This window comes from Trematomus bernacchii, unplaced genomic scaffold (assembly GCF_902827165.1).
Source record: "Trematomus bernacchii unplaced genomic scaffold, fTreBer1.1, whole genome shotgun sequence".
Taxonomy (NCBI): Eukaryota; Metazoa; Chordata; class Actinopteri; order Perciformes; family Nototheniidae; genus Trematomus; species Trematomus bernacchii.
In genome coordinates, this window is record NW_022987605.1 from 2,389,381 (window position 1) to 2,416,168 (window position 26,788).

A 26,788-nucleotide genomic window follows, 5' to 3' on the forward strand; every position below is an offset into this window, starting at 1 on the left:
AGCCGACGTCCGGCATTTGATTGACAGTTGCCCGTCTTAAACTTGGCTTTAATCCAATGGTTGTTTAGAAGACAAGAGAGCGCATCACCATTAGCTGTGTCAGAGGTTAACTTAACTCATGGGTGTAGTCTGTGGAGGGTGACTCACTGGGAGTTTTCGAGACATTTGCCAGAGTTTTGTTTCAATTGCGCATGGAGGGGAATACGATTTGAAGCAACACTACCTGCGAAACTCACAGAAAGATAGATCAAATAAATATATTGCCAGGATTTTATTTTAAGCGAATACAGGTGCAAAGAAATAGAGTTTTTTGAGACATTTGCTAGAGTTTTGGTGAATACGGTTTGATGCTACATGCAAAACCCACAGTTTACCACACTGTGCAGCACTTTCAGTCACACAGGTCAGGTCATACAAAAACATACAGAAATATTTACGGACAATAGTTTGTTAGGAAAAATCCAATCAAACCAAATATATTTCTTCACTTTTTTGTGCAAACAATTAAACCCTAGTCAAGCATTGTTGTTAATATTTATAAGCTTTTAGTTTCAATAGACATTTTTGTTGGACAGACATTGTATTTCAATCTAAGCTACCTCTTATCCTTGCAGTAACATGTCCCGCATTGTCCCGCTCATACGTACTCTTTGTCCCACATGTGGCATGCTGGCACCTGGTAATAAAGTCTGTCTGTTGGGTGGGGAAATATGGGTGGTACATCAGTTCATGCATACATAGAGCCCTCTCTCCTCTTCCTCAGGGCTGTGGAGGAAGACGAGCGCCTGGAGCGAGGCCTGGAGCAGCGGAGGAGGAAGTACGCCAAACAGCAGAAAGAAAAGTGTGTGATGCAGTGATTCTGTCAGCCTCCAGCAACAAAACTGTCTCACTACCTTAAAGAAAACGGGGAAGAGACAACCAGGAACGGTGCGGTCGTGTTGGTCCCCCTGCTGTCAGGCTGATTGGTGTGGCTTTAAGTCAGAGGATATTTATACACAGGAAGTTACATCTGATCAATAGGAGCTGGATGTGTTTCCAATGGTGACTCGGATGGCCCCAAACCACAGAGAGGCTATGTTTAGGCTCTGTTACCACATTTTATTTTGGTTCGTTTCCCTTTTTTAAATGTGCAATCAAAGTGGGCAGTAGATTTATTTCCTCAAATTCAATGTCCATGTCCATTTACCTAACCCAGGATTCAGCACCCGTTGGGCAGAAGCCCTTCAGAGCCTTCACAGAGCTGCTTGTTCGTCCGGACCGTGTGCTTTGCTGTGTTTATAGTGACTATTGTAACAGATTGTGAAAGTGTGTTTGATAAAAAGTGTGTGTATGAGATGTTTGGGAGAGATAAGAGCTGGCTACGGCAGGAGAGAGTAGGTTGTTATTAAGGTTCGGCAGCATTTCTGACATGTTGGGAATTGTAGCTGCAGACTACCTAGTGCCAGTACATTCATAAAAACAGAGATTCAGCAGTTCCTGGTGACTGTTAATCACGGCAGGGTTAGAAAGCCCTTCAAAAGTACCATATTGAATAACAAATCTCTCACAATGTAACGCTATAACACACTGCTGTTACATCCTGAAACCATTTTGGATCCTGGATCTGGATAAGGTCTGTTTAAAGGGACAGTTTACGTACAAAAACAAACGTAAAACAGTTTTTCACAGCACAGAAGAAAGCATGCGAGCAGCTCAAGGTTGCGTGAGCTATCTTACGTCACAGCTCCCCTGAAAGGACGACTGTCCCTTTAATTCACATTTAAAAACAGCAAGGTTCAGAAAACAGATTGTAGTTAAGGGTAAAAAAGGACTTAAGGTTATAGACAGATTTTGATCATGTTGAGTGAGTACAACAACGCATGTGCAAAAACAAGTATAGGTCACCAAAGTTGCCTTATTAAAGGATGTTTTACATTATAAAAAAAAGAAGTTTAACCACCCCTGTTTTTGGCCAGAATGTTAACGCATGGCAAATTCCATTGAAAATGAATTTCGCTCATGTCCTGTCCGTGTTTGAATATTTTCATTGTTACAGTAAGAATATGGAAAAAAGACATTTAGTGTAGTCTGTTTTTTTATGTTTAAATGTTTGCATCCTATTGTATGATAGGATAAAGTTGCAAATTGAATGCAAGGATAAGGAAAGCAGCCATGGGACAGATCAGAAATTCTAAATAACTTATTGGAATGATTTCAAGTTTTACTATTTATTCAATACAACTGTAAAATGGTAATTGTTGTAACCAAAGCCATCGCTTAGTGTAGCATTTAAATGACATGTGTAGAGAATGTTCATACAGGAGCATGTGTCCTCTCTGTAAACTGATTCATATCATGACAGTAATATTTCTATAGACTTGTACATTTAGGATGTTTCTTTTGCCGACTATTAGGAACATTTTCTCATACGTGTTTGTTTCAACACATCCAATGAGTCCTGCCATTTATTTTTCCTATTCAAGAAATTCGAAATACTTTTACATTATGCAAATGTGTTTTTGTAATTGAAAGCAGAAGATGTGAATGTCTCTCATGTTAGCGCAATATCAACATTAGCTTAAAGTGTTGTTGCACTTTGACTTCAGTACGAGGATGTTCTGTGATGTTTTAGGCCTGAGGTTTTGTTTTACTTTTTAAAGTTTGCAGTTCTCATGTTGCCATAATCTCTGGTGCGAGCAGCTCCGTGCACCTCGTGTGTGAAGTGGTTACAACCTGTTTAAAGGATTGCTGTTTTATTTGTGGTTTTAATGTTACACTTGCACTATATGTAAAGTCTGGAAAATACAAATGATTGAATGCCTTATTTCATCTCATGGATTTTTATTTAATAGAATGTATACTTTGAAGAATGTAGGAATTATTTCAATCAATCGCATTATATTGATATCATGAATTGATAAAGGGTTTGTTCAGCGTGGGGAAGTGCTAATGTTGGTCTTTTAGCTGCACGGAAACATTTATGACTTTAATGAAATGTATTATGTCAACAAATTACACATAATTGTATTAGGTGAGTTGAAAGAAATATTATTAAGTTTAAATAAAAAACATTAGGCTCAATCTAACATTATTGGATTCAACTAACCTAATACAATTATGTGTTACAAGTTGTCATTAAAGTCAACGTTTTAGTTTTTTCCGTGTGTTTTTTAAAGGTTGTAATTCAGAGCATATCTGTAATTGAGGCTAATCAGCTAGCTAGCAGCTAACGGCGCTAACAGCACAAACTATGTGAACAACTGACAGAGCTTAAAGTGTTCTGGGGACTCATCAGGTATTGGCTGACTTTGATTTAGCTTCTTATTAGTCAAAGAAATAACTGTTAACTGAGTGTAAATTAGCTGGACATGTTTCTCCAACTCCATTCTTGTGTTTGAATTGCTAATCTTCCCTCAGAGGCTAAATTGTCATCACACTTATATCACGTAGCTTGGCATTGAAAATGGCATTAGCATTTATTTGGAATCAGGTTTCTGGCCATCCAAGTCAAATGTTCTTTTTAAGTTCTTCTTTCCATCTACTGTTCAAATCAGCTATTTCCCGACCTTTTCTCTGTTCAACTATTACCGCTGAGAACAGCTTCCTCCTGCTGCTGGAAACAAGTTTCATAAGAGTACTTACTAATCAACTACCTGATAAGTGGGCTCAAAACAAAAGAAAGCTTTTAAAAGTGGTCAACCCTCAACAAATGTCTATTTGATTTAATGAGAAATATTTAGAAATGTTTTGTAATGAAAATGCCAGTTTCTCATTCCATTGAATGATGTGATGACACTCTTTAGGTGTTAATGGCTGTGAGTGTGTTTTCAGTTGCAGACAAAGAAATGAGAGATCTTATATCTGTAGGTTGATGTGCCAGCGCTGCAATGTAGACAGAACAAAACATGTCTTACAATGTCTTACAATCAGGTTCAAACTTCAGTAAGTTAACATGGTGTACTCTTTTCAGTCCTCTCAGTTTATTTGAGGGTGAATAATACTCTTTAAAAATATATGACAGAAAGCAAAAATTCTTTAAAGTCAGCATTTCCAAAGAAATAGAAAATAGAAATAGGAAGTGAGAAAGTCTTGCCCAATACTGCCCATGAAGGATTTTGGCTTTGGGAACTAAAACTAAATACAGATGTTTATTAGGGTTTAGGGTTAGGGTTAGGGTTTAGTACTAGTATACAAGTACTAAATACTTGTATACTAGAGCTTAATTCAAATAAATTACAGTTTATTACAATTGTCTTTATACATTGAGAATTAAAACCTGTTTGTGAATTTTTGTACAATTAGAATTTTTTAAATAATCGTCGTTATCCAAAAGTGTCTGTATTTGGAGAAAAAAACGATTCAGATGTAATGTATATATATATAGTGAGGATATCAGTGTGTTCTGAAGTATACTGTCTTATTGTATCCTCAAAAGCAATAATAGAGGAACTCTAGTGTGGGAGGCGACATTCCTCTGAGTCCAATCATTATAAGGAGATGTAAACATTGTTTCAGTGACTCCTTCCGTGCAGACTGACAGGCTGGATGTGAGATCTGGCAGGCGTAGATTATGATACTCATTTCTAACACGCTGTAAACATGGCTGTTAGTAACACTACACTGTTTACACCCCGGTGTGTTTGGCCTACTTTAATCCTATTGTGGATCCTGCTGTGGGAAGCCGGCTGTGACACTCAATACCAAGCAGAGGAGGGTGAGTGTTTCACATTTAATTATTTTATACAAATGTATAATTGTATATTTAATCTCTGTGGGACATTACACTGGTTGTCAGAAAGTGGATCATTTTCTAACTGTTGCCTCTCTGCACACCCTAAACCAAAGAGTTAGTGCACAAGTAAAAATAGAGTTAACTTCCCTTAGACAAATGTATTATTGATGTTAAATTACACACAGTATTGTGTTTTTCAAAGATGATATAGTATATTGAGCGTGTTATATTATTTAGTGTAAAGGCAGTGATAGAAGAAGATCTTATGAGCAATAAAGCACGGAAGGTTATATAACAAGAATGCTTGCAAACGTATTGAAATTACATCATCAGCAAAAGGTTAGTTTAAGCTTTTTAAGCAGCATTTTAATGTTGGAGCTGTAGAGGCAATTTAATACTGTTTATACTGTTGGTTACGATAACAATCTGTAAACCAATCATGTTTTGTATATAATCCCCACTAAGTACAGTATTTAGCAGATGTACTTTCCAACATGTTGCCATTTCTTATCTGCAGTCTGTGGTTCAACCCCATCATGTTTACAGTCTGAGCTGATGGGAAAGTACCAAGGATTTTTACCTGACAAAAACATGATTTTATTTATACAGGTTGTTGTATTTGTATTTACAATCCATCAATTGATCATGTGACTTCAAAAGGGTATATACAGTATATACATTACTATAAATGTAAGATACATAACAACCATCTTTCTTAACTTTACAAAATATTCAATAATTGTATTTGATCATTGTTAGGAAGTGTTTTCATATTTTCTTAATATGTTTAACCAATAAATTGGTTAAAATTAATGATAGGTCTTCTTTCTTGACCTCATTTTTTTACAGCACAGTAAATTAAACTATATTATGTCTTCTAATAGCGACAGACCTAACTCATTCATATGTCAATTTGGACTTAACACTTAATATCTTTCCTTTAACGGAAACATTCTGGTAAGATTTCCATTTTGTTTTGTTTGTGCAAATGTTATGCAACTAAAATTAATTGTATTGCAACTGTAGAAAGAGGAAGCACCCTCATAAGGAAAAGCTGAAAGCATTTAGGAAATTGTTATTGTTGTACTAAATCAAAAGAAGCCCAGTACTAAAGGAAATATGTGACCCCAAGTAATGATCCAGCTCAAATGTTAAGATTTTTTATTCTTTATAGATGTTTTTTTTTCTTATGAAACGCCTGTTGTCGTTTTGAAAATGTCCAGCATAATTAAACATAGTGTTGGCTTTCTCTCTTCCTGTTTAGTGGAGATTTTCCATTCTGATAAACAGAAATCATTGGAATGGAAATCTGAGCCAAACGAAGAGGTAAGACGGGATGCGAAATGACACATTTTTGATCATTCTAATGCTTGTTTCATGCACAGTAAAAGGTTTAATCCATCACTAAATAATGACGATACAAGATTGGACCCAATGTTAAATGCTAACTAAACACGTCACTGTATTTACTCTAGCTGTGTTACCAATCATGGTGTGAAACCTGCCTGTTGCTTGTGTTTTACATAACGAAATATAACTTAAATCATAGGGTATGAATTTGGGAATTTGACCAAGATGTCATTCAACAAGAACTCCCAGTTAATGAATAATCACTGTTCAGACATCATATTAGGTCGAATGATTAGTATGCATACCTTATTATTTATTTGCTTATTCCACTTTGTTGAGTCCCATCAGGATTTTGTGAACCTGTAGTTCTACCCTGCAGCTTTTCAGCAAGTATACATTGTTTACATTTTGTTAGTTTAGGCCTGGCCGGCCTATCAAAGTATACTGAATTCAATTATATTTGTTAATCTGTATATTAATATCATATATTCAATAGAGATACTCTAGGTATACGTAGATACATACATAGGTACTGTTCTGTTTTGTATACTTTTTGATACATATGCAATGTTGGTCTACATTGCTGCTATGACAAAATGTTTTCCCAAACTGGTATCAATATGTTATCTTATCTTCCCTAACATCCCAGTGGACTTCAATTAACCTTAGATTGGATTCTTCCAATCCAGTCCCTGTGCTTCAAGCTTGTGCAAGGCGCATGACAAGAACTGTTTTAAGCCCGTGGATGAAGCGGAAAGATGCCCACTACATACTGATGGATGTTTCCTTAGCCCAAGAACAACAGCCGTCTGAACAGCTGAGCCCACTACAAGTTCACTTTTTTGACAAAAACACACCAATGACAATGTTTCAAAATAGTTTGACCGTCCTGAATCTTAACACCTCCAGGCCTTTCCCTGTCGAAGCAGTCCTGACGTCCGGGCACTTTGAGCGCAGACTGGCTCTGGGCCTGGGCCCCGTCAGACAGACAGGCTTCCAGCTGGCCTTCTCCTACTCTGGAACATGTGTGCTGCTGACATCCATCAGACTGTACTACAGGAGGTGCCCTGACATCGTTAGTAACCTGGCCTTGTTTGAAGGGACGGGGGCCGCGTCGGGTGCCCTGAGGGGCTCCTGTGTGAACGGAGCTGTGGAGGTTTCTCCTCCTGTTAGAGAGTGTGAGGCGGATGGAGAATGGGGTCCAGAGCATGGAGGATGTACCTGTAATCCCGGCCATCAAGTCATGGATGACACATGTCAAAGTATGGAGATTAACTTTTTCAATTACATTACTTTAAAATATGCTGCTTTACTGATGACTAGAGAATACAATTAGATAGAAGACAGACAAGTCAGAGGAGGAGTTATGTTTCCTGACTGTACGCTTCCTAAAAGCTCCACAGATCTGCTTGATGGATTTATTTACTTAGAATTATATATATATATATATATATATATATATATATAACTATATATAACAAGACATGTCAAAGATAAATGTGATTTTTTTACTTTTACACAAAATGTTCTGTTCACTATATAAAAATAAATCTAAAAAGGAAAATTAAAAGATCCTTGTCAGAAATAATCTTTGTTCGCAATGTTTACATAAAAAATGAACTGATATATAAAACCAGGGTCATTCAAGAACCCAACCACTCTGGAATGAAGTTCCTGGGCATGCATCAGTTATTTTTTTAGATGCCCAACATGCATACATACAACAACACACACACACACACATATATATATATATATATATATGTATACATTATAACATAACCTGACTGATTATGGTGCTAAAGGAAGCGTCTTTAGGTAGCCCTAATACACAAGGATTCAACATCTGGGGACGGTGAACATGCACAGCAAAATGTCATTGTATTCTGAAAATAACATTATTACCACAGTAGAAGATAACTTTTTTTTTTTAAATAAAAGTTGTAGGAAAGGGACTCACTCTATCTTTTCCCACCAGCTTGTGATATGGGCTACTACAAACCAGCCAATGAGAGTGGAGTATGCCGGCCATGCCCACAGAATAGCAAAACATATGGGAAGGGATCTGAGAGGTGTGTTTGTCTGCAGGGTTACACCCGCCTACCAACGGACCCTGAAGACCTCGGCTGCACTAGTAAGACATGCACTGTAAAAACTGTTGCTTTGGTAAAACTTAAAAAATATGTGTCAAGCGATTCCAAGCAATTTTAAGAGTTTAGTCAACTTTTGCAATTTTTGAGTTGGTGAAATGTACTTTTTTTTGTTTTCCTCTACTCAAGAATGTGTTACTTTGCTAAAACTTAAAAAATATGTGTCAAGCGATTCCAAGCAATTATAGGAGTTGGGTAAACTCACTAATGTGATTTTTTCTGCATATGAAAAGATGAGATGAGCTTACAATTAAAAGCCCAGATATTAAGTGTAACCAATGCAAATAACAATCTGCTAAGAACCACACGAGAATAAAGTAAATTATAAAACACAATTGAGTTGCCGGAACCTATATACGACAAACTCTTCCTGATTTCAATCCAACCCTTTAAATATTTGATAGCATTGAAACATTGCAGATTAAACAAATAAATTAAAAAAGGGAACGTTATGGACATGTTAATACATTTTATTAAAATGTGATTATTTCAAAACAGTGGTCATAAAAGAGTAACAAGTTTGTTTAAAAGCACAACACATTAACATACATGGAGACACATGGTTATTACTTGATGGTTATAACTGCATCTGGCTCTTGGGCAACGTATCACTTCATGCTGTGCATCACGAGCCTGGTGCACTTCGACCTCTGCTGTTCCCTGTAAATACAAATAAAACACTAAATTGAGTACAAATCAGGACACACCATGTGTTTTCCTCAAAACAAAAATCAAATCCGTCTTGAAAACATAACGAGCCAGTTTACATTAGCTGTTAACAGACGGTAACAGAGGTGCTATTCACATGCATTACAAGGGGTTTAAGCCACCAAAAAGGCTGGTTTGCAAGAAAATGAACCAAATAGTCATGATATTGATATAGTTCATAAAATGTCCAACTACTTCTTTTTAACCCCACCTCATGCTCAGAGATGTATATAAAGTGGCACATGGGTCCTAGAATAAAAAGAACAGACGATTATTTCAACTTTTATCTTGATAAGTGAGAGCGCAGGCCAGTCTACATGAATGCAGGGCAAGGCACGTTTCTGTCCAAAGGTTCCATGATGGAGTCGATAATGTTTTAAAATATCACTTTGAGTGGTGACACTAGTGCTGCATAGTTTACATCTCCATCCCATCTGTGATTCAAAAAATAGAAATGGGTACGTTTACCTGATGCTCATTATATTAGTATGTAAACATAACACGTCTTGAATTAACCTCTGAAACAACAACTCTGACACACTCAAGGGCTTACCTAATGTGAACCTGAAGTCCATAGCAGGAGGCAAAATGTCTTCAAGAGGAGGTGTGTTTTCTGGTGAGGCAAATGAAAGAACAAAATAGTTACATGATGACAATGTAACAATCATTTCAGTAGAATTCATTAAAACATATTTAATTCAATTAATGGAATCAAACATTAAAACACAATTATCATTTAAAACGGTATTGTATTTATATACATTTATAAGGATGGCATTGTTAGATACCAGTACAATTCCATGATTCTCTACACAGCAGATCCTAATTACTTCAATATACACTCCTTTATCTCGTTTGCATACTGTCTAATATCTACTTTATGTTGTAGTAAAACATCTCCTTAATAAAACTGTATTTATTGATATTTCTCGCTAAAGACTGCATTTTACTGGACTACATTGAACACATCTTGCTGACGTTATACATGCCTCCTCGCCCAATACACACTTTTACTGAATTGCGCCTGAATGCACCTTAACTGAAATCACCTCCGTCACTTTCTACTGAGAGCTAACGTTAACTCTCCTGCAGATTCCAACATGGATAGCGTTGCAAAAGCATGAAAAATATAGTTTGCACTTAATTTTGTATAATAAGAACTCGATGCTGTAACTGCAGACTATGAGTTTAAATTGGGTACACTAAGATTGTTGAAAGATAATTCATTGCTCACAGTAAAACAAACGGCGAAATACATATAGAGGAATTAATATCAAATAGGCGCATTAGTAACTTACTCTTACATAACCGCTGGGTTATAAAGTAGTAGGGAATAGTTTTAACGGAGGTATTTTACCGCACAACATGCACGGCAGGAGAGCCTCTGAGCCCCGCGGCCGCATCACGGTGCCCGGGCCAACGCTTAGAGCGGCATAGGGGAACAGTTTGCGGAGTTGATTCTTAATACATACTCTTAACTTAACCACTTTTAACAGAATTGCGTCGGTAAGCACTTGATGCAAACTTTGCCCAACAACTTTGCGTGAAGAAATAGACTACATGAGCACGACAGGGCTGAGTCTAACTTTAACAGCAGTAATGGCGCTGGCATGCATTAAAATGTCGATGTTTCGTTCAAAACAGTGAATACAAGAAAAGTAAATAACACTTTCTAGTTAAAAAGCAGTAATTAATAACTCAGGTGGCATGCTTACTTGTTTTACGATGGTTTGAGGAGGATCCAACGCAAACACGTGTCCAACTGCTGAAGAACCGCTGCAAAGAGGAACAGGAAGTCTCACACTTTTTTGATTATTATTCAAAATTATTATTCTCGTTTGACGGCGTGGCATGACCGTGGCGTTGAAAAAAGCATTTTTATTACGTTTTCCAAAACGTCTTTTTAAAGAAAGTTCAGAAAATGTGATATTAATTTACAAATTAATGAGTTCTTAAAACATGTTCTCATTGTTGCTTACGTGTTACTTATTTAAACGCACATTGAAAAAAAACTAATTTAGGGCAAGTAAATTACATAAAAAAATTGAGTTTTGTTGACTTCACCATCGGAACAGTTTTTACAGTGCACACTCAGTGTCTATTATGCAAATAAACTGGTGTCAATCAATATACTATTAAACTTATGAATGGGATTTGTCATTAAAGCCCCTTTGTCAATTTAGAATTGTCAAATTTGTTGGACCCTAATTGTAGCATTACAAAATACACTGAAAGAAATTAAACATTGACTTTTATTAAATGTATTATATCAACAGATTACAAATAATTGTATTAGGTTGGTTCAAAGCAATAATATTAAGTTGAAATAAGGTTCAACTTAATATTATTGCTTTCAACTAACCTAATTCAATAGTGTGAAATCTGCTGTCATAATACATTTAATAAAAGTCAACATTTCAGCTGTTTCAGTGCAACATGGCACATTTCCCCTCAATTGTCATTGATGCAGTTTATTTTATTATTACTTGTAAAACGAATGGACACAGGTTGTCTCCCTTGTTCTGCCTGTACACCTTCATCTAATGTGATGCTAAGGACACTTATTTCATACGATTTTGCAAACTCTCCTCATGTTTTACTTCCCTTTGTCCCCCACAGAGCCGCCCTCTGCTCCGGTGAATCTCACAGCCCGTCACCATAATGACTCCGTGCTGATGGTGACGTGGGATCCTCCTCATGACCGTGGAGGCAGACAGGAAGTGATGTATGGCATCAAGTGTGAGAAGGAAGTGGAGTCCAGCCGTCAGTGGCAGGCGTGTGGCGATACTGTGGTTTTCCTGCCTGACTCAGCAGGGCTGACCAACACATCAGTCACTGTCACCGAGCTGAGCCCCCAGCACGGATACAGGCTCTCAGTGCAGGCCTGGAACGATGCATCCACCCTGGGGAGGGCTCCACCTTCATCCACTGCCACCGTCACAATCCACAGATGTATGTAAACCCAACTAAGATTTCGACACATTAGAAAGTCCAAGAAAGGCGAGGGAAATAATGAGACAGACATGTGTTAGGAAATAACAGTGTTAGGGTTCAGTTCTGGTTTCAGTTCCTAACTTTTACATTTTTTCCTATGTGGGTCATTCCAGAATTGGCTGACGTTTAGATGTAAAAAATGAAAAATTAACCCTTTATTTTCTAGTTTTCAGTCTGCGCCAGAAGGTGTGTAAGCTTTCTGCTGTCCTGATGTCAATGGGGAGCTCATTCCACCATTTTGGAGCCAGGATAGCAAACCGACGTGTTTTTGCTGACGGGAACTTGGGTCCCCCTCGCAGTGCGGGTGCAGCGAGCCGTTTGGCTGATGCAGAGCGGAGTGCACGTGCTGGGGTGTATGGTTTAAACATGTCCTGGATGTAGGAAGGGCCAGTGTCTTGAAGTGGATTCTAGCAGTTACTGGAAGCCAGTGAAGGGAGCGGAGGAGCGGCGTGGTGTGGGAGAATTAGGAAGGTTGAAGACCAGACGAGCTGCTGCATTCTGGATGAGCTGCAGAGGTCGGATGGCACATGCAGGTGGACCAGCCAGGAGGGGGTTGCAGTAGTCTAGGCGTGACATGACGAGAGCTGTTGGAGCAGAACACCTCTGCTACGCGCCGTTCGTTGGATGAGGCTGGATCTTTATTAAATTAAGAAAGGAATTGAAAACACCGGAATCAAAGTTATAACAAATTATCTGAGTTTACCTCTGGTAGGAAACCAAACACATATACAAGTTATACAGAGTACTCGAGTACTCTGGACTTCAGGCTTGTGATGCGGTTTTACAGGTAGACAGACCAGCTTTCAGAAAACGAGAAGTATGGACTCCAGGTTTGTGATGCGGTTTACCGTCTTCTAGCACCAGCTTTCAACAAAACCAGAAGCATTTTTACATACAAAACATCAGTATTCATATCTATTTTTGGGGCGGAGATGTGTCGACTCTTCCTTCCCATTTTCCTCCCAAGCGAATCAGAGTTCCGTGAGGAGGAGCTGTGTAAGCTGATCACCTCCCCCAAGTGTCCTGACTGGCTGGATTCACTTCTGGTCGAGTTCAATAGTTCTTCACCAGAACTTGAAATTCCAAAGTTCCCTAAGGTCAAAAGTCAACCTCTATCTCCGATTCGAATCTTAACTCCATTCCTTTCCCATGAGTTCTTCACATAAACCATCCCTTTTCAGACATTTAAACTTTTCTGCACCTATTTAACGATGTCTTTAACGACTTAAAAAACAACATCTGGCTTTTAGGGGTGAAAAGGCCAAGTTGGTGTGTGAAACAGAATCTCTGGATCAGTGAGTTTGAAAGTAAGAATATCATTTCTATATATATGATTACCCAAAACCGTTGTGATTACTTAAAACAGTTCAAACCATACATGTTCACTAAAATACAATTCAAAATAATACATGTTTACTTCAATACAGTGTAGAATCATATCTTTTTACTTCAGAGCCTGGACCAGAAGCTGCGTCGCTTTCTGGGTCAGGAGGGGACGTATCCTCCTGACGCAGGGGTACTCAAACTTTTTTTATTAAAGGTCCACTTGTGAATTTTATACAAGGTCACTGGTCCGGATCAATGGACCCCCCCCCCCCCCCGGAGCGGAGCGGAGCAACGAAAATGAAATTAAGAAGCAGTTTCTTACGGCGCGCTATGCATGGGGCCCCCTTGAGGGGGTTTCCCGACATGTCGTTGCAGTAAATTAAAGGGTGTTTCATGTTGTCGTTGCTGTGGACCTTCTTAATCTACCTTCTTTGGGGGCCCCCTTCTGGTCCAAGCACTTGCCTGCCTTGCCTGTCGGCAAACGGCGCCCCTGTATACACACACATTCAATACATACATACAGTATGGTGGTTTGAACTAGTGGGAGAAATGGCACTGTTTATCTGTAGCCAATGCCTTGAACCTCGGCAAAAAAGACATTAGAAGCATTAGAAAGTCAAGGTAAACTTGCGGTTAACTTGCAGTCTGCAATGCGTGTCACGCACACAAGTAAATATATATGCACGTTCATTCTCACAACGCGTCAGACACAAGAAAATATACATTAATTTACATCAGAATCCGAATTTTTTTTATTTTTTTTATCTTGTATAATTTTTATAATGGAACACAGGGTTCGGTCCGGATTGATTTGCAGTTCGGTCCGGATCCGGACCTTAGTCCGGAGTTTGAGAAGCCCTGTTGTAAAGCGTGTATCTGCAGCAGCGGGTTGTAGCAGCGATGTTTGCAGTGAAGGACAGGTTGTTATCTAGGGTCACACCCAGATTCCTTGCAGTCTGAGTCGGGGAAACAACAGAGGGGCCGATGTTGATTGTTAGGTCAAGAGTGGGACAATTTTTTCCCGGAAGGAAAAGCAGTTCAGTCTTGTCAAGGTTGAGCTTGAGGTGGTGAGCAGACATCCACTGAGAGATGTCTGCTAGACAAGCAGAGATGCGTGCGACGACCTGGGTCTCTGAGCGGGGAAAGGACAGAATTAATTGGGTGTCGTCAGCGTAGCAGTGGTATGAAAAACCATGCGGGCTAATGACAGATCCGAGCGAGTTTGTGTACAGAGAGAAGAGGAGGGGACCAAGGACAGAGCCCTGAGGGACCCCTGTAGATAATTGACAAGGGTCGGACTCGGACCCTCTCCAAGTTACCCTGTAGGTGCGGTCTTTGAGGTAGGGAACAGAGCCTGAAACTCCAAGTTCTTGGAGAGTGCGAAGGAGGATCTGATGGTTCACCGTGTCGAATGCAGCAAGGAGGGTGGAGAAGATAGAGAATAGTTTTTTGGGATTGGAATAGGAAGAATGGATCTTATCTTGAAAGAAAGTGCTTTTTGCCTGAGAGATCGAAGCAGAGAAAGAGGAGAGCCTGATAGGTTAGGAGGTCGTCATGGTGTTTGGATTTCCACCGTTTCCGCTCTGCTGCCCGAAGGATGGTTCTATTGGCATGCAGTGCGTCATTTAGCCAGGGAGCAGGAGGGGACTGACGAGCCTGCCGAGATGTGAGAGGACAGAGAGAGTCCAGAGAGGATGAAAGAGTAGAGAGGAGAGTTTCTGCAGCAGAGTTTGGAGGCAGGAGTTGGAACGAGTCAGACGAAGGGAGGGCTGAGAGCACCGATGAGGTAAGAGTAGAGGGGGAGAGGGAACGAAGGTTACGACGGACAGGTACAGCATGAGAAGAGATTAGTTTGTTATGTTTGGAAAGGGGTAGAGAGAATGAAATGAAGAAGTGATCCGAGGTGTGGAGCGGGTTTACAGAGAGGTTAGAAGTAGTGCAGTTCCTTGAGAATATGAGATTGAGGACATTGCCAGCTTTATGAGTTGGTGGGGACGGAGACAGTGAGAAAGCAAAGGCGGTTAAAAGAGATGTTAGTTCAGATATCTTCTCTGTCTGGAGGTTGAAGTCTCCGAGAAGTACAGCGGGAGGGCCAGTTTCAGGGATGTGTGAGAGGAGATGATCTAATTCCTCCAAGAAGTCCCCCAAGGTGCCTGGTGGACGGTAGAGAACAACAATGGTTAATTGTATAGGATGGGTTACTGTGACGGCATGGAATTCAAAGGAGGAAGGAGAGAAGTTGGATAGTTGGTAGAGGGAAAAGCTCCATTTGGGAGAGAGCAGGAGACCAGTGCCACCTCCTCTGCCTGTGGGTCTGGGTATATGGGTGAAGGAATATGCTGTGGAGAGAGCTGCTGGGGTGGATGTGTTGGATGGAGTAATCCAGGTCTCAGTGAGAGCAAGGAAATCCAGAGACTGCAGGGAAGCGTAGCCAGAGATGAAGTCAGCCTTAGGAACAGCTGACTGGCAGTTCCACAGGCCACCTGTAACTAGATGTTGGATCTCAGTGGAGCATGTGGGATAGACGAGAGCAGGCTGGTTACAACGATTACGAGATGCACAGGGCCAGTAAAAATGGCGAGAGGGACACATGAACAGGAATGGAGAATATACACATGTCTTAGCAAGAGGGGACCAAAAACACCAGAGATACTTAGCACAGTTAAAGTAGGATTTGCCTCCTCTTTGCCTCCCTCGTGATTCCAACAGGACTCCTTTGTCTTTGTCAGTCTTGGACTCCAACAGGACTCCTTTGTCTTTGTCAGTCTTTGTCAGTCTGACTGACGCTCCAGGAAAGTGCTGCCTAAAATGGACACCAGTCCTGATTGCTGAGTTGTCAGAGCTGTGGGGCCACGCCCCGTTAATTATGGCGCATTTCCACTACACGGCCTCGCTCGGCCTCGCTCGGTATGGCTAGGCCTCGTTAGGACTGGCTCACTTTATGGCGCATTTCCATTACAGTTTAGGAACTGGGGTAGTATCTATAGTAACGCAGTGTAGGCGGAGCCGTGACGTGATCTTCAATGAGAACCCCAGAAAAACAACACAGCCGTTAGCTGTTAGCACTCAGAGCTCACAGCTCCTCATATCTGTTCAGAAACTAGACAAAAGTTAAACAAGTACAAACCACAGACTGCCTGTGTCATGGCAAATACAGTCGCTGCTTTATTTATGTCTGTATAGGCCGTTGTTGTGAGTGTGGACTGTCGGAGCATATACTGCGTTAGCTTAGCCAATCTCCATTTAGAACACACGCATTTTAAAAGGTTTTTCGCCTGCCGTCTGTCTGCAGACTTGTCAAAGCATTAATTCATGGTTTTTACTAACCGGTATCAGTATGTTGTTACTTCGGCATCATTTTGAAACGTATATTACAATTAAATCACGTCAAATATGTCCATCTTGTTGTAGTTGTAGCCCCCTTGCCAGCGATTCTCTCTCTAGTTTAGCATACTCAGCCCGACTTAGCCTCGTTGTCTCTGGCCCTAGACCCACGATTTTATGAGGCCAGAAAAACTGTGAATTAGGACCCGCCGGCCGGTACTAGGCCAAGTGGAAACGCAACCAAAAACGGGCCGCTGACGTCACAGCCCTCTTAAACCGTGCTCCGCGCTGCAGTGGAAAAGCGCCATTAGTTAACTCTCTGCAGCTGATGGGCAGCAATAGGATCTGGCTCACTTCACACGAGCTGGAGTCTCCATGCCTTTCTTAATGAACTTTTTAGTGACCATTTTTTCAATTACATTAACCCTAGGTAATAAAGTTATGAGGTTAACCCTAACACAGTTACCCATAGTCAATAAAGCCCTTAGTATTCTACAAATGTTTAAATCAAAGTTAACCCTAAGAACCAGTTAGTTCAGTTTTAAGGTTTTTGTAAAAATAAGTTTCCCAAATTTCTGCCTGAAGGTCAGATACTTTAGCTGTTTTGAGATTAAAAGCACCATTTTAAATCAGATGAACTACAGAACATTTATACAGAGCACACTGAATCAGAGAAGTCTAAAAACAAAATGGTACGTATCCCAGGTTCTAGAAGTCAGCAGTTGTATCCTATCTTAAATCGATTTGCACACTATAAGATGTTTTATCTGTTGCTTTTTAACTGTGCTCAACAGTTGGCTAGAACTTTGAAATCAATAGAATCAGTTTAAAATGTTTTATTAACCTCTTGATCTAACTATAATTTAAACACAGATGTGTTCATTTTGAATTTATTTTTAACAAAAGGGTTAATTGTTGCCATTAACAAAGAAGGCAATTATTATTCTGGGAATATACAGTAAAACTTTTGGATTATGCAAAATGTAAACATTTCATTTAACTTTAGATAATAAATGGTACTGCAGTAAATGCAACTCTGTAACTGTAATTACTTTAACTATAGTAACAGGGTTGCAGATCAATGCTAATGTTAGTTTTTACCTCAGGAATTGATCCTAGATGCAGAATATAAGGCTACCTTCAAGGCAAGAACAACATTATTAAACTAAAGAAAGATAACTATGATTTTAATTTGTCTTATTCTGATAATATGAGTAACAGGGTTGAGTGGGTAAGAGTAGCACACTCGTTCTACAGTGAAAGGATCAGACACATATGAAAATGAAAGCGAGAAGATGAATTGACATTATAGGTGGGACAGAAAATGTCCTCCTATTCTGGAATGACCCATTAATGACTTAGCTAGCTCGATTAAAGCAGGATATAACACATTCTGCCTCCTACACAAGAAAACTGAAGCTATACGCAGTAACACTTTTGCTCAACACAATTAGAGGATGGGTTAGCTAACGATGGCTGAAGTTAGCTAATATTAGCATACTTTAGCTGGATGTTGTTGTCTGTTTAGCACTCTCTTGTTATACTTTGGGTTACTCTGGGTTCTGTACACAGGCTAGCTTTAAATAACTACTTAACAAAAAGTGCATCTTTGAAGTAAATAAAAGTCAAAAGTGCTGTTAATTTGAGCCACCTGAATCATTCTGTTCTGTTCCAGGGAAGGTTCCTCCTGTGGTGAGCACACAGACGCCGGGCTTAAACTTCTCAGAGCTGGCAGTAGTTCCAACAGCTTCTAAGTCCCAGAGTCGCACCTCCATGTGGCTGACAATTGGTATTTTATTTGCCATCCTGCTGCTCATGGCTCTAATCCCCATTGTTGTGTGTGTCCTGCGCAGCAACTACACTAAACTCAGGTAATGGGACCTAACACGTTTTATTCTTTTGAGTACTACTTTAAAGTGTGTGGTCATTGCTGAGTTGAGATGTTATTCAAGCAGTTTAAATTGCATTTAGAGATGACTTTGACTCGGTTACAGCTAGAGCTACAATACAGGCTGATGACTTGGCCTGTAAAATGTATCATGAAAAAGAAAGAAAAAAATCCCAAAAAGGTATAACAAATATATTTGTTTATAAATCCCATGTAGCATATTAATAAGAAAGCATTCTGAAAGTTTATTAAAGTAATCTCAGCCAGTATACAACACATTGAATCATCTAAGAGTATGAATAAATGCCTTTGCATTTGGTATCCCATCAGGCATGTATCAAATATCAAAATGATCTCCAAGAAGTATTTTAACTACACACCAGTCAGTAGTTTAATGTGCATTCATCTTGAAAATGTGTAATATGAAAGCTGACCATAGTCAGTTTTTGCAATAACTGTCAGTGTGCACCAGAGGGAGCTCCACTAACTGGACTGCACAGCAGCATGCTGGGAAAACATGGAAGGGCTTAAAAAGTGACTTTGCTGTAAAGGACAAAAGACAACAAAAGTTACACAATGAGAGGGTTTTGTTTAGTAAACATTGTGGCTTGGTGGACCTTAGATTAGAAAATATATCTAAAAAGGTACTGTGGCAAATTACTACCTAATTCAAGTATATTATAATATTGTCTGAAAATCTCAATTTATTCTAGTAATACTCAAATGAATACATCAACATTGTTTTACTACTAATGAGATAAGATTAGTACTTAGGATGCCAGTTTTTCTTAGCAAGGATTTTTCTGAGTTATGATGACTAAACTGTCAAGAAAAATGTATTGACAATTAAGAGAAAGTTATAATTTTGCTGCAGGTCTGACCAGGGTGTGGAGCTTCTGCCATTGAACGCTGGAGTTTCCTACAGACTTCAACAGGAGGAGGAAGCTGTACCTCAGCCGGCCAGCAGTGAGTGTCATGTTCAAATGTTATGTTTATTACATGAAGGGTATCGCACAATACTTAGGACACAAATCTAATCCCAAACAAATAGCATTCCAATAACCATCCACACAAAGGACAAAGCATGAATAAACATATATATAATGTTGTTTGTGCTGCCGACACATGTTATTTATCCCATAAAATGTTCTATTTCTTTTAATGGATAAACTTGATAGCCCGGCACAGCATTAGCATTAGCATTAGCAAAGACTTGAGCAATTTCCAAAATTCCTCTATGTTTGAGTCATTTACACAAACACGGTAAAATAACAAATGTACAGAATTCCTTCACGACATTTAGCCTATTTTAGATGTCAATTATTTCAAGTATATGTATATGGGTGTGTATAAGGTCTTGTAGCCCCCCCAATGTAAACAACCTACTTCGTTTATGAATTAACGCTAATGACTAAAGTCTGAACTTTTACTAACTGTAATTCATTTAATTCATTGTGTCAAATTGTACACATGTAAACTTAGGCAAAGAATTTCCTTTATACTGGTATTTGATAAAAATACAGTCTCTATTGTACTTCCTGTTTTAAGGGATTTCAGATTTCAATGTGCAGTTACTTTGAGTTTACTCCTTTGTCTTCCCTTTAGTTTCTGTGGTGGGGGGGGGTGGTCCAGATGTTGGAGGCGCTCGGCGGCAGCATGCTGGACAGTCTGAAGGAAGTCCTGGTGGAGAGGGAAACACTCACCCTGGGGAAGGAGCTCGGCAAAGGTCAGTTCATGATGACTCGGCAACAATTATCGAGACTTTGAATGCAGGGCCACCATTTGCAAACTGGAAACAGGGTGAATAATACTGTGGATGTGTCGAACACTTCCTACCGTTCAGTGTTAAAGCAGCCTAGTTCACTTTCACACAGGAGAGCAGAGTCCCACATCCAGCAGTGAGTTCTTCCTTTGAAAAACAAAACCTTAACCACCATCTTTTTCCAAAATGTTAGAAAAGGGTTTTAGTTGCTTTTTTTAAGTCATCAGTATGATTGTTTCCTAACCTGCAGCACAGATATTGTAAACTTAGAAAGGCTGCAATGAAAATAAGTTTAGTGTAATAAATAAATCGATCCACTATAATTTGAAGGGTTCAGTAGGCCAAGTAAAATAAGATTAATTCTGATTTGAAGATCATGGTGATATGGTGATGGTATATTCATATATACATATATTAAATACATAAACCATTAATCATCACCACATTTTATTAAACGTTGCTTTTTATTGCTAAGCATATTGTCATTATGTCCACTACTTTAAGTTGTAGTGTAAAACCTTGGTTATGTACTGTGGAAAGTTAATTAAAATGATTTTTGATTGTAAAGAACATGGTGATACATGTTGCAGATAGAGTCTAAAACATAATCTGACACTACAGATGAAAAACTGATTTCAATTCATGGTAGAAGAGAAGTCAGAACATTACCAAAGTCATGAAGATACATAATCTAGCAACCCCAAAAGTCTGAACCAAATGTGTTCCTAATCCATTTAGTAGATTTAGAAGTATTTCAGTGAATGACTGAACACTTTGACCTTCTAATTGCACTAGAAGTGAAGTGATGTTATGGTGATCCATCCAAATGCTGTTGAATCTTCCGTTTTGAAAAAAGAAAATAAGTATTTTACTTGGGAGTAAAACTGTGTGTTAAAATCATGACTTCCTGTGCGTTCTCCAGGAGAGTATGGATCAGTCTATGAAGGGGTCTTCTCACCAGAGGAAGGAGGGGACATGAAGGTGGCTGTGAAGACCATGAGAGGTGGGGACTGAAATGAAAACTCTTTATCAAAACTCAACTGTGTTTCTACTTATTTTGTGTTTGTATTCTCTGTCCTACAAATCCAGTTGGAATCCACAGCCAGGAGGACTTGTATGACTTTCTGAGAGAGGCAGAGATCATGAAGACCTTTGATCACGAGAATGTGGTCAGACTCCTGGGTAAGAAACCACCTAATGTTTTCTATCGGACTGTGATACTGTGTTTCTTCAGAAATGATTAGGACACATCCACTTCCTCTCCCGTCCCACAAACCATTGCAAGCTGGTCATGCTGGTTGTTGGTATTTGCATTGAAAGGCAGGTTCATTTAACTAGCCCTCTGTGTTTCTCACTGTATGGCATTTTCAAAGTAGCCCTCCCAACCCTGGTAAAGGTTCATCTATTGTACCAAGAGACAGTTTTCTTCTCTCCTCTGCAGCAGCAGCGACCTTGTGAAATATGTGTGTGTGATTGTGTGTGTGTGTGTGTGTGTGTGTGTGTGTTTCCTGCAGGGGTGACTCTACAGAGAGAGCAGGACTCTCCTCTGCCGGTGCCCCTGGTCATCCTGCCGTACATGAAACATGGAGACATGCGCCGCTTCCTCATCGCTACACGATATGGAGACATTCCTATGGTGAGGCTGGCAGCTCATGTATGCACATCAAGGAGGAGATTGCAACACCAGCACATGCGAAAATAGACAGTATTTTTGTAGAGTTTGCCATCCTTTGAATTGGTTTTATATACAATAACATTGTAATTAAGTAATTGCCGAAATACAACATGTTAACATTGGTTCTTACCTGTTCATAACACACACCAATAGTTAAACTCTGAGACTAGAAAAAGGGTTCAATGAGACATCACCCTAACAATATTTTTTTTCTTTCAAATGATGTTTTACAGTGACCTGTCACTAAGTCAAAAAGAACATCTTCAGGGAGAATAACAATATTATAACTTAATAAAAATAAGCCTTTGACAAACAAAACACTTTGATTAAACCCATATAAATTAAGCAATACAAGGGAAGACACTCAAATGGACACATAAGCATTATAAAAATAAAATATTTAAAAGCTTAATTAGTCTGCAAGTACAATTTTGAGAGACTTGTACTTTACTTGAGTATTTCAATTTACTCAAGTAAACATAGAAATTGTTTTTCTACCCCACTAAAGTTCAGAGGTAAATGGTGTACTTTTACTCCACTGCATGTATTTAATCCCTTCAGTTACTTTACAGATCTGGATGAATGATGTGAAATATAATCAAGTCTTAAATCAGACTTTAGTTCTACCTGGAGTAAATTCACAAGCTACCCTGCAGTATACAAAGTCATTCAAACTAGCTGCACCTTTACCAGCTTTGAGAACACTTTCATGATCAATCATTATAAAACATATCATATATATTATTCTGAAATGGACCAATCTGCACAATAAATACTTTTACTTTTGGTACTTTAAATATACTTTGATGATAATACTTTTGTACTTTTACTAGATTTTGATGCTGATCCTTGTCTACTTTTACTTGAGTAACATTTTGAATACAGGACTTTTACTTGAGTAATATTTTGAATACAGGACTTTTACTTGTAACAGAGTATTCCAACACTCAGAAATGTTAAAAACAAACAAACCCCCCCCACCCCCTCAGTTTGTGCCCCACCAGAGTCTGCTGCGCTTCATGGTGGACATCGCGGCGGGGATGCAGTATCTGAGCTCTCGGGGCTTCCTGCACAGAGACCTGGCTGCACGCAACTGCATGTGAGTCCATCAGAGGGAGACATTGAGGGGGGGGGGGGGTCAAATGAATGACTCCTTGTTCACATATGACTGTGACTCTGTCCTTTAGCCATTGGTATTCAACCATGGCTTGTTTCTCGGGGGGAAGCTGATCAAAATATCAAGAAAGTAGACTGAGGCTTTAGAGGAGAAAGTGTATTAGTAAAAAACTGTTTATCAGAACTCTATTTGTTGTTATTTTATCCTATACTCCAGAAAGCATTGTTCAGAAGAGGATTAGGGCCATATGAAAACATTTTTTTGGGATGGGCCCAAAAAAGAAAAAAGAAAAAATGGAGTTCTGAAATTCAGAACTTCCGAGTCTTTTTAAAAAAAAATTTCCCCCCATTTTTTTTTACTGGCACTAATCCTCTTCCCTATTATTCCTTATTTATTTTTTGTATCCATAGGCTGGGCGATGACCTGCGGGTGTGTGTGGCTGACTTCGGCCTGTCCAAAAAAATCTACAGCGACAATTATTACCGTCAAAAAGTGGCGATCCGTGTGCCGATCAAGTGGATGGCGATGGAGAGCCTGTCTGAGTCCATGTATACCACCAAGAGTGACGTGGTGAGTTCAGGCTTCACGGGACATCGCTTCATTAGACACATGATTAACAGCTGCGAAAGAAAGATAAAAGATTCGATTAGATATTGATCCCAATTTGTGATTTATTTTCGTCACAGCACCAAGAGAAGACATGGCACAGGAATTACAAGTAAATCAAATGAAAAAAACAAAACAATAAAGATATACATATTAGAAGTAGAATATAAACAAAATAAGCAAAACAGTGAATATATACGTATCAATAATGAGTTGCTGTGAGAAAGTAGAGATTGGACTCTCATTCAATGTGATATTTTCTCAATGTCTTAACCTGTATTTGTCGTCCCTACCCTCTCAGTGGTCCTTCGGGGTGACCATGTGGGAGATTGTGTCCCGGGGAAGGACTCCCTATCCTGGAGTGAGCAACCACGAGCTGCTGGAGCTGCTGCTGTCCGGACACAGGCTCAAACCCCCCCAGGACTGTGACCAAAAACTGTGAGTTCATCGCTGGTTCAGCTTCAGGTTATTTATTGGTACCCGTAGTTAGATTTAGGTTGCAGATAAAAAGACAAGGGATTTACCCTGACACACATTCTGAAAACAACACATACAACAGACACATCTCTAATAAAAGTACACCCTGCTCCGTCACAACTTAAAACATTTAAAAAACACTAGTAAAACTATGGGCATTTGTAGTTGATGAATCAATAAATAGGTATCTGTGTGACACTGCTACCACTTATTCCTCTGTGCTGCTGGAATAAAGGTGTTTTTATACCGCTTTGTACTACACTTTGGGACAACTAACCTCCTAAAGGAAGAAGCTTAAACTCTGAGTGCAGAGTAAACATGATCATCATGGTTTTGTTAATGTTAAAATAGGACAGTTTCCTAAGACAATACAAAAGCAGGTGACACCTTTTGCACACAGCTTCACAATTTGATTCAGAGCTCAATTTGTTGTCAATGATTGTCCTGAGATATTTGTATGATTGCACAAATCCCACTCTCTGATTCGCGATGGATAGACTTCATGTAGGTGGGGGATGTCAATGATCATGTCCTTGGTTTTGCTTTTGTTCAGTTGTAGATAGGACTCCTCACACCACCTGACAAAGTCGTCGATGGCAGGGCCGTGGCTGGTCTCATTATCCTGGAGCCTACTAACAATTATATCATCTGCATACTCTAAATTGTCCTATGAGGCACATTCTCATTATCTAATTTGATATAATAGATACTATAAACAATTACAACAATAATTCAGTTTAGAGAAAAGTATTCTCGTTCTATTGAATACAAGCCAAAATAACACATATAATTCGTTTTTTCCCCCAAATTTGCTGAGACATAATTTGCCCAATCGAATGGGCAACAACTTTTATATCTAATTATGTGTCAATGAGTGTACTTTCTTTTATTTTTAAAAGTTATACTGATAATTTGCAAATATAAATCCTTGGGTTGGGATCCCTAACAGTCAAAACATCTAGGATATTAGCATTCAAGACAAAATTATGGTTTTTTTCCCGACTTTTCTATGATAAAACAAGAAAATATAAATTTGATTCAACTGCTTAACCCATGAACCTGTAACGATTGGTCCCACTTAGACATTTCTTAAGTTAAAGGTCCCCTATTATGCAAAATCCACTTTTTCATGTCTTTTGTACATACATATGTGTAGCCCAGTGTGTTAAGAGATTCTGAAAGTTTCAGAAAAAAAGATTTTCTCTCTTTTATTCCTGATCCATTTATATAAAAATCTGTCCGAAAATGAGCTGATCAGATTTTGGCCACTTTGTGATGTCACAATGTTTTTTTGGGTTGTGCAACCATTAGCCAATAACCTTATCACCTGAATCTCCTCCTAGAGCACCATTGTGTTTTTTCAAACCAATCACTTCTCAGAGGGACGTGGCCAGCAGCAGCTCATTAGCATTTAAAGCTACAGATACAGAATCAGCACTTTTGGAACAGGGCTGAAACAGAGGGGATTATGGGATGATACAATGATCTGTCTGTTATTACAGCCAAACACTTCAGAGACATGTTCTGTATATATCTGAGACCTATAATATATTGTTGAAGAAGAGTATAATAGGGGACCTTTATATAATTGCAATAGAACATATTTGTGTGAATCAACAATATGCATAGTTATATATACCCTGCCTCCTCCTTCCCACCATCACAGTTACGAGGTGATGCAGAGCTGCTGGCACGAGGACCCGAGCCTCAGGCCTGGCTTTGGGGAGCTGTGTGAGACACTGAGAGCTCTCCTGTCAGAGCTGCCGGAGCTGGAGGCCAGCCAAGAGGAGAGCTACATCAACCACGGCCTGGAGGTGGCTGCTGCTGCTGCTGCTGCCTCCTCTCAGGAGACACACACTGAATGTGGGGGGAGATTGGAGAATGTGTACCTGCCTACTCCTCTGGGTGCTGCTGCAGCCAGAGAGGAGGATGAGGAAGTAGTGGATGGCTACCTTAAGTATATTACTGGCTCTGGAGTTAAGGGGGATGATTACGACTAAAAAAGACAATGTTTAAGATACAACATTATAACTGAAACTCTCATTAACTGTTTGTGGAAAAGAGACAGACATGTATTGTATTTGTATAAAATGCTCAGGGGCATTTCCCCCTAGACTGAGAGAGAGAGCGACAGAAAAGAAAATCTATTTTGCACTTTTTATATGTTTTGTATAATTGTATTGTAAATATAAAATGTATTATACTGTAGTTCGTCCTATATTCATTGTGCTAAGTTGTTTAGTTTCTTTTGTATTTGTATATATTTTCTTTTTAAATCGTTCTATTTTTTATCTTTAATTACAACTTATTTGCTTGTGTTGTTTATGTTTTCACACCATAGAAAATTCCTATAAACTCCTAATAAACTCAGTTTATAGTCCGGCAGTGGCTCAGTCAGTAGGGGCTTGGACTGGGAGCCGTAGGGTCGCTGGTTCAAGTCCCCGACCAGACCTAAATATGGAGTGTGGACTTCTACTTGGAGAGGTCCCAGTTCACCTCCTGCCCTGCCGTGGTGCCCTTGAGCAAGGCACCGGACACCCCCCTTCCCCCCCACTCCCATTGCTCCCCGGGCGCTGTACAATAGCTGCCCACTGCTCCTAGTACTAGACTCCTTGTACTAGGATGGGTTAAAAGCAGAGGCCAAATTTCACTGTGTGTGCTGTGTGCTCTGCATGTGTGACCATTAAAGAGGGTTTCATC

General features: G+C 39.4%; 2 protein-coding genes across 4 annotated transcripts in view; both read left to right on the forward strand.

The window, feature by feature from the left end:
* Positions 1-2,808, forward strand: part of ehbp1l1a (EH domain binding protein 1-like 1a) — a 50,537-nt gene extending 47,729 nt beyond the window's left edge. Inside the window, exon 26 of the mRNA XM_034130833.1 lies at positions 764-2,808. Within this exon, the coding sequence (XP_033986724.1) occupies positions 764-857 (94 nt within the window). The 3' untranslated portion in view covers positions 858-2,808. The remainder of the gene's footprint in view (positions 1-763) is intronic.
* A 1,700-nt stretch (positions 2,809-4,508) lies between these two features.
* On the forward strand, positions 4,509-26,541 carry si:ch73-40a2.1 (tyrosine-protein kinase receptor TYRO3). 3 transcript variants are annotated; one of them, XR_004555915.1, is made up of 10 exons: positions 4,509-4,693; positions 5,976-6,037; positions 6,711-7,323; positions 8,040-8,195; positions 11,539-11,871; positions 18,239-18,434; positions 19,326-19,417; positions 20,057-20,177; positions 21,136-21,216; positions 21,303-21,395. XR_004555915.1 is itself a non-coding variant. In XM_034130907.1 (9 exons), the coding sequence occupies exons 2-9, from the start codon at positions 20,084-20,086 to the stop codon at positions 26,086-26,088; spliced, it is 1,131 nt and encodes a 376-aa protein (XP_033986798.1). In that variant the 5' UTR covers positions 19,326-19,417; positions 20,057-20,083; the 3' UTR covers positions 26,089-26,541. The 3 variants fall into 3 exon arrangements, 1 of the variants encoding a protein (XP_033986798.1); XR_004555916.1 differs by having other exon boundaries at positions 4,581-4,693; positions 6,751-7,323; XM_034130907.1 differs by lacking the exons at positions 4,509-4,693; positions 5,976-6,037; positions 6,711-7,323; ... (1 more) ...; positions 11,539-11,871; positions 18,239-18,434 and adding exons at positions 21,728-21,849; positions 22,878-22,987; positions 23,416-23,575; positions 23,913-24,049; positions 25,755-26,541.
* The last annotated feature ends 247 nt before the right edge of the window (positions 26,542-26,788 follow it).